The sequence below is a fragment of the Meleagris gallopavo genome, chromosome 1, assembly GCF_905368555.1.
Source record: "Meleagris gallopavo chromosome 1, MGAL_WU_HG_1.1, whole genome shotgun sequence".
In the NCBI taxonomy this organism is placed as follows: Eukaryota; Metazoa; Chordata; class Aves; order Galliformes; family Phasianidae; genus Meleagris; species Meleagris gallopavo.
In genome coordinates this window covers 117034152-117045084 of record NC_139404.1, presented here as the reverse complement: position 1 = coordinate 117045084, position 10933 = coordinate 117034152, and the positions used below count along the sequence as shown (strand labels likewise).

At 42.6% G+C, this 10933-nt stretch overlaps 1 protein-coding gene across 1 annotated transcript in view; it reads left to right on the top strand.

Moving 5' to 3' along the window:
• Positions 1-64: 64 nt before the first annotated feature.
• SMS (spermine synthase) overlaps positions 65-10933 on the top strand; it is a 48472-nt gene continuing 37603 nt past the window's right edge. The window contains exon 1 of the mRNA XM_085210856.1: positions 65-259. Coding sequence (XP_085066982.1) covers positions 211-259 — 49 coding nt within the window. The 5' untranslated portion in view covers positions 65-210. The remainder of the gene's footprint in view (positions 260-10933) is intronic.

The following is a 10933-nucleotide window of genomic DNA, read 5'->3' as shown; positions in this document are numbered from 1 at the left end:
GACCAACCCCCCGCCCCGTCCCTGAGCCGAGGGGTCGCCAACCGCCGCTCCGCCATCACGGCCCCGCCCCGCCGCCATTACGGCCCCGCCCGGCCCGGCGCGCTCCCACCCCCGCGGCGCCGCCGCAGCCCCGCGCACATATAGGCTGCCCGCCGCACTCTCCGCGCCGCCGCCGCCTTCTCCAGGCATGGCACAGGGCTCTACCTCACTATGGCAGCAGCGCGGCACAGCACTCTGGACTTCATGCTCAGCTCCACAGGTAACGGCACGGTGGGGCCTCTCCCCGAGCTTCAGCCTTTCACCCCACCCCTGGGGGTCGGGTCCCCTCCTCGGCGCTCGGCCCAGTGCAGGCACCCCGCGGCCTTATCTCGCAGCGCGCTCAGCGCGGCCTCCTTTTGCCCAGCGGGCCTGCGGTGGGGCCGCGTGCGGCGCAGGTGCCCTCGGGCCGCCTGCTCTCTCCGCATAGGGCCCGCTGGAGGGAGGCGGAGGTGGAGAGGTGAAGCGGGCCCCTCTGGAATCGTTGCGAAGGCGTAGGGTGAAGGAATTGATAATAAAATGCGGCTTGAGGTGAGCTCTCGGGTTTTCCGAAGCCCTGCTCTGGAACTATCTGTAGAGGGCACGTTCGAGCCGACAAACGGAGGGGAACCACCACGTTTCTCTATGGCCAAAATGGGTAAAACGTGGGGGAGAGCTGAGGTGGGTGCCCTAGCACTGATTACTGAGCCGGGCCTGCTGCACTGCGCGCGGCCTTTCCTCTTAATTCCTGCAGGGAGGCGGGAGCGATGGCAGTTATCCACATCTACACGAGGGATGTATCGGTATCTTGAGGGAGGAGGGAGATTTCCTCCCATCTCAAGGGCTTTGTTGCGTGCTGTGCCCTTGGTGGTTTTGCAGCATTTGTGCTTTGGTGAGATACTGAGAGGCAAGAGGAGGGAAGGGATGAGATTCTAATGGCGTTGTTATCGGAGCAGTTTGTTTTAGAATGCTCTGATGTATTTCATGGCAGAAGTCTTTCAGTCTGTTTCACAGTGAGGTTTTATAGTGTGGTTTCACCACTAATAGTGACCTGACACTGAAAAAAATACAGTATATAGTCCTGCTGTTGTCCTTGCATCTTGCCTTTGCTTGATTTTGACAAAACCAAGAAGCTAAGTAGCTCTAAAACCTGCTTTTGTGGACCCTCCTGCTCCACTTTTCTCCCGCCCTTGACTCAGTGACCTCTTTGCCTTTTTGGTTTCCTGAACTTCAGTGCATAGTATCAGTGCTGGCATCTGCATAACAGTCAGGAGTGGTGGGGGGAGGAGCAGGACTAGATGTATGGAAAATAAGCTAGAGGTAAATTTCCCTGCTCTGTGGTATGGAAACTGCAATATTAGTTAAGACCACTATCACAGTGTCTACTTAAACTTATCTGAAAACAGACAATGCTTTCTCCTTATTTCCATTTATTTTTGAAGACTATATTTGCATGTTTCTCCAGTTAAGATGGATCACAGAAACACCAAGGTTGTAAAAGACCTACAAGATCATCCAGTCCAACCATCCACCTATCACTAATAGTTCTCACTAAACCATATCCCTCAACACAACATCCAAACATTCCTAAATGTACCTGAGTGGGAGTAGAGGATGGACCAACTGCAGAAGAATTGCTGTATGGCCCAAAGGAGGGAAGAATTTTTTTTTTCCCCGTCTTGTGCTTGTTTAAGCATGGTAGACACCTTGAGTGAGAAGTGAAGAACTTCACCCGTAACTGCTCTGAAGTTAACTGCCCTGTGCTCATGTGATGTTTTCCTCTCGGCTATTGCTTGCGGCCCAGAGCATAATGAATTGTCTATAAAGAAAAAGTGATGAAGGTAAACTTGGTAGTGTTGAAGGAGTTAAACTTTAATGCTGAATTGTGCATCACCAACTGATTACTCTTTTCTGTGTAAGTTTCATGGTCAATAAAACTTGGAAGTGTTCTGTTATTACTTAAAAAATCCACTCATCCGTTTTTTTCCCTTGCACCTCTGAGGCTTATATGTTATCATTACATTTCTGCTGAACTATTGCAGAGTCTGACCTTCTTGGTAAATGCACGCTCTTTACACCTCAAAATGTTACCCGTCCTCAGTTTGGCAGATTACTTTTAGTGGACCTTACAGCTTTCAACTTCATAGCCTGTAGAAACACCAAGATTTTGGGCTATGAGAGTAAGTATTCTTCAGTAGTAAGTTTGTATTATATTATAATGAATCTTGCAGTGAGTGTATGTGGTCATGGTGTCTATTTCTTCAGTGCGTGTTGGAATTGTTATATATGGAGATTGAAGCCATTTGAATATGCTTTTCAGCGTAACTTGTTTTAATCCTTAGTCTTTTGAGGGCCTTGAGGGAATAAAAGAGGGAGTGTATGGTAGGATGTCAACGAGAGGATCTGCAGTACGTTGCTCTGTGTATGGATTTCAGGTAGGATTTTTATGATATGTGAATGCTTACACAGCCATGCCAAAAAGGTACTGCTGGACATGAACTAGCAATGTGCCCTCGCACGCAGAAACCAACTTTATCCTGGGCTACATCGAAGGGAAGTGTGGCCAGCAGGGTGAGGGAGGTGATTCTGCCTCTTAACTCTGTGCTGATGCCTCAGCTGGAGTAATGTTTCCAAGTGTGGAGTGCTCAGTACAGGAGAGACCAGCGTCCTGATCTAGCTGTAGTGTCCCTGTTCACTTACTCTGTTAGTAGCTGCAAAATGGTATAGGTTCTGATGGTGATCTTTGCTGGCTTTTTTTGTTGTATGCTTAAATCCTTTACAAAATCTTCTTCAGGCACTTTAGTTCTCTCCAGGTACTGGGCAGTAGCTCATACTGCTACTTTTGTTCTGAAGAATGAATGCTGTAAGTATCTTGGGTGAATAGTTAGTGTAGTAGGCACCTTTTTTTTTTTTTTTTTTTTAAGTGTTAGATTGATAGTTGTTGGGGTTATTGAGTGATACCAGTAATGAAAACATGGCGGTAGGGAAGTTTAAAAAGGAGAATGTGGTATTTCTCTTGTTGGTTTCAGATGGGAGTGGGGGAAGTGCAGGAGAAGAAAGAGCACTGCCTTGGGAATGGGGTTGCTTGGGTCGCATGAACTTAAGTGTACCAATTTCCTGAGAAGATGAAAGAAAACTACAGATGTCTATTAATGTAGTACAGGACTATTAAGAGTCAGAAGAAAAGGACCTCTTTTGTTCTGTGTTAATAAAAATATTTCTAATAATGAATCTTCGTGAGATTTTAATAGGCTGTTTGATAGAATTGGGTCTGAATTTTTAAGTAATGCAACATGGCTTTGAGATGGTCTCATTAAGAGATGTTGAAAGTAGCAACTGGAGCAGAAGTATCTTGTCTACCTGTGGCTCCTTGAGCTGATAAGTGGACAAGTTCTGCAGGCAGGCAGTGTGGTGTTCCTTATCCTAAAATATAAGAGTAGTGTTTTAATGAAACCCTTGCTTGTGAAAAAGGAGCGGTTCGTTTTCCTTCTGTAATTAGGGTGGTGGAGGGCTTAGTCATGCTTCTGATTTTTGGGCTGTTAGCATTCCTATCCTATTGATTGCTTAGTTCATCAGAAGCAAGGAATTTGGGATTTGAGACTCCATTCAGACTTGTTCTTGGTTATCCCCTTCAGAAAGTTGCTTTGATAAGGTAAAAGCTCTTTGGAAAAATAACTTGAAATGTGTTACTGTTTAGGGTTGTTGGGGGAATTGCACAGTTTGCAGCTGCACAGATGTGCTGGTAAAATTCAGTGCAGGACATAGGTGTGTGCTGGAGTGAGGGGAAAGCAGAGATTATTTGAGCTCATGCATTTAATGAAAGAAGGTCTTATAAAACTGTTGCGTGAATTCACTCTGGGAATTCCAGGGCTGTAGTGCAGGTAAGGCAGTATTTGGGTTTCTAAGGAAAAGGGGAAGTGAATGCATGTGCACGTGGAGAAAAACAGAACAAGTGTTTTCATGGAGATGGAAAGAGGAGAGTATGACCTCTTGAACGCTGAGCTTCCTTTTTTAGGCTCTCTGGCAGTGGCTTTTTTTCCTGTCCGTGGGGTCTGCGGCTCAATTCTGAAATTGCACGTGGGGGGAATAAGTGAGAAATCTGTCAGCAATAGGAATGCACATAAAAATAATAGCTGCAGCACTTCGTGTCTGAAGTGTTAATAGATGTGGCCAATATACTGAAAAGTAAGTTCTTTGCTTATTTTTTTTTTTTTTTCCCCCACATACCTTAACTAGTGCTGTGTGTATTGGATTTGACTTATGAAATTTCTCTGTTTGATCTGTGTTTTGCTGGGGAATTGTACCGAGTGCAGATAAAACACAAACAAAAAGAGGAGTTGTGTATGTGTTTTAGTTCTGAGGGATTTCTTTTAAACAGGGTGTGGTGGGGGCACTAACTGCTTTACAAGTTAAATGAAATAAATGAACTTGTCCTGGCTGAAGTATCCCTTACAATGTAAGAAGGTGCTGTTAACTTCTGGCTGTGCTACAACTTACAGACTTGTGATGTGCTTCTTAACCATTAAGAAATGCTCTCAGGTGATGCTTCAGTATATGCTTAGGGTATAAAGATTTTAAACTGACCTCACACTCTGTTATTATTTTAAAGCTGTTTGATATACTCTAGTATATTTACAGCTGGGATATAGAATCATAGAATCACTGAAGACTGACTTGAATTAAAAAAAAAAAAAAAGTCTTTTGTGGAAGCAACCCCCCCTCCTCCCTCCCCAAACAGGAGTAGCAAGCTCCTCTGCCTGTGCTGAAATGTGGTGTCTGCTATAGGAAGATACCTTGAAATAGGTGCTGGTTGATTGCCTGCTGAATCAAACAATTCCAGTGCTTATTCGTGGCTGATCCCACAAGAGGTATTGAAATAGGAGAAGAAAGCAGGAAAAGATGGTAGCTTTAAAGTTAGTTTAATATTATTTGTAGCGTATATCAAACAACAAAAACATACTAGGGATGCTAGGGCTCTGTTTCACTAATGAGGCAGGTGCCTGCTTCTATGATCCAGAACTGGCTGCAGTAAGCTAGAAGGAAGTGTTTGAGCACACTGTGGGGAAAGCAGCATCTCTTGGCTCTGTAGCTCGTCTTGACCAGTTCTGGCAAGAATAGGGTTGTCTGAAGTGCCAAAACATTTGACTGCTGTGATAACATGCAGGTGATACGCTTATCTCTTGACTTTGTTGGTTTATGTTATGTTATCAGAACTTGCTGACTCCTGGCTGATGGTGCGTGTGAATGAAGATCATATAGATCAAGGTTAAACAAGACCCAAGTAAATGCCTTCTGGGGCTTGCAACTGCATTATTGACCTTGGTTAAAGGTGTGTTTGCAGCCAGCTTACAGCTGCAGGTCAGGAATGAGCCCATGTGTGTTGTGCTGCTCCAAGCAGTGCCCCGCAGGCCTGCAGCTTCTTGTTCTCACAGGCTGGGGCAGGGACGGGCCTGCCCTGCCTAGCAGTGTGAGGCTGCCCTATCAGGAGGCCTTTACATTGGAATGAAAGCTTCCTATTTTTAGCAGCATGGGTTGCTGTAAACCCATTCCATGCTTTTGTTGGTTTTCAGTGCTGAAGAGTAAAGTGCTCTGTGAGAGGAACTCTGAAAACAGTTATCTGAATCTCATGTGATGTAAAGAATTTAATAGGTGCTTGTTGGGGCATGAAGCATCTCTCCCATGTGAAGGTGTAGGATACAGCATGAGAGGTGTTCTCCCGAGGGCTTGGTTTGAGGCCATGGAGCAAATTCACACAGGAAATGAGGACTGCTTTTGACATGAGTATTTCTATGTGAGGTAAGCTTCTGGGCCTTTTAAATAACAAATGCATTATGCATAGCAGCCATGCCGTGAAGTTTTTTTTTCCCTTCTTGTAATTCTAATTCTTGGAGTAGAAAAATACTTAGGACAAGTAGTTACTGTCATCTTGCTTTATGCATTTCTGGAAGATGATCGGGTTTCAGGTGATTGATAATAAGTAGGAGAACTGGTATTGCTTGAGCATGTAGAATTCCCATTATGAAGTACACTTCCTTTTTTTTTTTGCTTATTTTTTTAGATGGAAGGGCTACAGATGTTTCAGCAAGTGATAATATTGTTTAAAATGCAAACAGACTTTGAATACCAGTTGATGGACTTAAGTTTACATGATACTGGAAGAGACAAATGTAGCTAACACAGCTGAGTTGTTGAAACCACCCATGTGGATATTAAGGTTTGAAAAACGCCCCAGCATCAACGATCTATTGGGATACAGAGTTACAAGAAGTTTAATGAAAAACGGCCTTTTCATGCAGAATTCAATTTGACCAAGAAGCAAGTCTTGAAAGAGTCTGGGTTCCGAGACTAAATGATCTATTTCATGTCTCATGCATAATTGTTTCTTCTGTTGAACAACAGTGAATTTCTACACAGTGGAAAAAACATAATCTTACAAAATGAAGTAATGAGAGGGAAGATAAAATTTTATTTCATAAGCTTTTTTCTAGTTTAATAATTAAAAGAGCAGTGTGACTTTCCTAATGTCAGACACTGCTTTTAAGGCCTGTAAACGTTTCTTCCATGGTTACCACAGAGCAGCAGGGCTTCTGATGAACTGTTGCTCAGCATTCCAGAAAATCTGCAATTAAGAAGTTGTTTACCATCACTTAGCTGTAATTAGATTCCGGGTTTAGCAAAACCACTTTTGAAGTGTATAATTTGAGAAAATACAGGAAGAAATTATCAATATCAAAGTGAATTGGAGAAAGAGTTTGTTAACGTTATTTAAATCTGTATGTTATCACTGTGTGTCTGCGAAAGATGTAGTGACCCAACAGTTCTTTGCTGCTTTTGCCTGTTTCTGGAGGGGCAGTGCTGAAGTAGCTTTTGGTTCGGGGTTGTCTGGGCTATCAGAATTTGGTGTCTTAAGATTTACTTTCTTTCTAGTGGACTGTTCTTATAAGCCTCACGTTGCTTAGCTGAAAAAAGGTAGTCAGTAGCTAGTTGAAAACATTCCCCTCAATATGTACCCAGCAATGAAGGCTATTGGCAGCTTTGCTGATACATAAGAAGGGGAAAGCCATCTGTGTGTTTTCTGGTGCATTCTCTTTTAAACTTCCTTAGTGCATTATGGTCAGGTATCATCAGTGGTGAGTTTTTAGATGAATCTGGTGAATCTGCAAGCGGGAATCCCGTGCTGGTATAGTGAATAAGGCAGGAAAGGTTTGTTTGCAATGCCTGACTTGCTGAGTAACTCCTTCCTGTCATCGGAGATGATAAGCAAATGCTTATGCAAAGATGATCAAGGGAGGTTCTGGAAAGTGGTTATTCTTTGTCTTCATTCTTTCCCCCTCAGGTTGTTTCAGATTCAGACATGCTACAGATATTTTAACCTTGACTTTGCTGGCTCTGCCTGTAGTCAGCCATTGTTATAGCAAAATGTTACTTTTACCTTCTTCATTTTATTTATGACTACCATAATAAATAAGCTCTCCTATAGACCAGTGTCTGCTGTGCTTGAGTGCTTTTCTTTTTGTATGGGTGTGCATTTTCTGGGATGCTTTTGTGGAGGATGATTACTTTCTCCTGGAGAGGAGGCTGTGTGTACATGGTGTTACTTTCAGCTTCATCAGATTTACATCACGTAAGCAAGTTAGATAGGGATGGGTGGCAAGGCTCAAGTTTAACAAGGCTCAATTGCTTCATGTAAGTGATATGTTTTAAGCCTTTTCTCAGTGATTCTCCATGGTTTAGTAAAACAGCCTCTACTCAAGTGTGTGGCTGTATGTGGAGCAATCCCTGAGATAGCTGCATCCTCAGCTGGTTGATAGGAGTTATCCTTCCTTACCACTGAGTGCCTCTAAAAAGCAGAATGCCTTCAGTGAGGCTCTGATCTCCTGAATATCACAGTTATGTTACTTGGGGAAGTACTCCTGTGGGTTGACTAGGTAGGAATTAATATGCAGCCCGGTTAAGAAAAAAATAAATAAATAAAAAAACCTCACGTCTACAGTTAATTTTAAATTAGTCATCAAGTGTGAGCCAGCTCTAAATTGATAGCAAGTATTTTATTTTGGTTGTTTCAGTATGCATCTTGCAGCAACTGACTTCTTGTGCTTGAAGAGATTTGCCTGTACAGCTAGTAACCTCGTGTATCCAGGTGCTTGCTTATTCAAACAAGAAAATGAATTCGGTTAGCGTACTGGTTTAGTGACTAGCTTTGCATTAAGGTGTTCTTTCATTGCTGTGATCAAATTATTACAGAAGAACTGATAGTGTGGTTCGTAGAATTCTTCCCTCATCTCTCTCTCCTGTCACTGTGGCACTGGCAAGAGCTTTTAGTGGAGTTCTGACCTTTGACTGTCTCAAATTAGACTTGTTTATAGCTAGGTAGGTCACTTGCAAGTAGTTTTGTGCAAACAGTTGCTCCATAAGCAGCTGCTGACAGAAGAATGTAAGGATACATTAAATGTGACTTTGGTTACAAGCTAAAAGATTGCGTAAACTTACTTGAAGAATACTAAGATGCTATAATGTGGATGTGAGAGTTCTCTGGAATTACTGTTACTCTTTAGTGTACTTGAATTAAGTTATTCCAGATCCTAGAGCTTTGGATTCATTTAATTGAGATTCTTATATTCAGTTCTCATGTAACCACCTGGACTGGCTGTGCCACAGAGGGATGCATGCACAACTGTGGGTTTGGTTTTCAGTGGAAAAGTCAGACCTCAAGTGAAATATGGTCTTGCCCCAAGGGTTTGTGGTTACATCACTAGTTAAGTACTAATTCACCCTTCCTGCTTGCTCCTTTTTACATTAGCATTACCTCTTAAAATATGTCTCTGGAGCTTGAGATGACACTGCTAATGTAATGGAACAGGCAAGAATATAGAAATGAGGAAAAATGGGAGTGCTCTGTTTGGCAAAGCAGTCTTAAGTTGGCATTCGTCAACAGGAGGAGAACATCTAGAGTTGAGCCCCTAATCAATAGGATGCTTTAGGGAAAAGGTGTTAAGTGACTGTGGATTGTATGTGGCAAGGGAAGAGAGAGCTTGCTTTTAGCTTCTACAGAAATCTAGCAGACAGAGTTGAGTATTGCAGGAGGAATGTGTTCAGCTAAGTAGAGATGGAGAAAAATGCGATCCAGGAAAAATCAACAAATGGCATTAAAAGCTTCTGGTGTCTCGCAGAGAGATTTAGAATCTCATGAGAATGTTTTGCTTGTATTTCTCTTGGCAACCTGAACTGATGGAATGATATCTTGTGGGGAAGGGTAAGGGGCAAATTCTGCTAGGAGCCTTCAGTCCTTTGAGAGCGCCTCTTTATTTCTGGTAGACTTCATGAACAATTCCCAAAGGGATGCTTGGATGCACTTGATTTATATCAACTGTGGTCCTTACGTAGAGGTACTGGCAAGTTCATGCTTTGCTTTGTAGCACAGTATAGTTTGACTTGCCTGTCGTCACTATTTATAGCATGAAGCACTCAGGATTGTGTTTTGGGGTACAGGATCCATGAAAACTCATTAGGAAAAAGCCACCTTCTATTCTTAACCTACTGTAATGCAGAATAATGAAATTGAGCAAGTGCATAGAGAAAGCCAAAACTGATCTTCCTTTTGTAGAATTGTAAATAGCAGATGGCTGTTTACATCTAATTGCCTTTTTAAAACCTCATCCAGTGCTGTGCATGACTTGTTGACTTCTGTGTATAAATTCTCATGGTGTGGTTGATTCCCACAGGTGCAAATATATTGAAGAGGGTGATTGTAGTCTAACTTTCTGCTTCCTGGTGTGCTCTGCTCTCACAAAGCTGGCAAATGTGAAACCAGGATTTTTCCTGTGAAGGTGTTCCTGACAGGGGACTCCCAAACTCAGCACTGGCTGACATGCTTGTTGGTAAAGCACGCTGCTTTTCATTTGTATCCATTAAACTGTTTTTAACCTCAAAAATGAGGACATAAAGAAATACTTTAGGCAACTGCTGTTAATTTGAGCTCTAGCTAAGGCTGTGTTCACTGGATGTGTTTCATTAGTGTGAAACATTTAAAGAAAAAATACCATACCAAAGGATGGTGACTAATAACTAGCTGTCTGCAAGTAACATACTGTTCTGTATTCTCATGCTGAGGGTGGAGGAGCCCTAGTAGTGTGAGGCTGAGATGAGAAATAAGGGAAAGGTTGTCACTGACAAGTTTTATTTTTTTAAAATTTATTATTTTATAGTATTTTAGTCTTAGGCAAATCCATGGCCTTTTGAAATACAGGCACTGGAACCTAAAGTTCCTTCTGGGTTCTGGATTTTAAAATCTGAGTATTTGCTGTAGTTACCCTTTAATTCTTTGACTTTTGAACTTTCTTTGAGTGAAGGAACATGACTGAGATACAATTGGCATTGGAAAAATGCCTCAGATCCTATATGTGAATGAGGAGAACTTCTAAACCTGGTGCCTGGGCTTCCAGTGGCAGTGGCCTTGCTCCGCTGTGGTGCTCTTGGCCAGTCTGCTGCTGCTGTCCTCTTCAGCTGACGTTGGGACCTGACCAGGCTAAAAGCTGCACGCTTTTCTCAGTGCTGTAGTCATCACTCTCCCACCTTTCTTCTGCTTATTTGCTTGACCAGTGAAATTTTTACAGAGCTGGAATTTTCAGGCAGAGTGCCCACGTGTGAACTTCAGACTTGCGCAGCACAAAAATGTGATATACTGAATGATGAGTTTGCATGGCTCTGAACAGTAACAAGGTGCCAGCCATTGAACGTGTAGGATATGCTAATAGTATACTAACTCTCAATGCATTCTTAATTAAGCATTTCATTTCATTTGATTTCTTTTTACCTCTCTGCTAAGAGTTTAGCTACCAAGGGAAAAATACAGAAGCATGTGAGAGTGCTTTAACACAATTTATTGTTTCACTGATGTTATGTTCTTGTTCCCTACAAG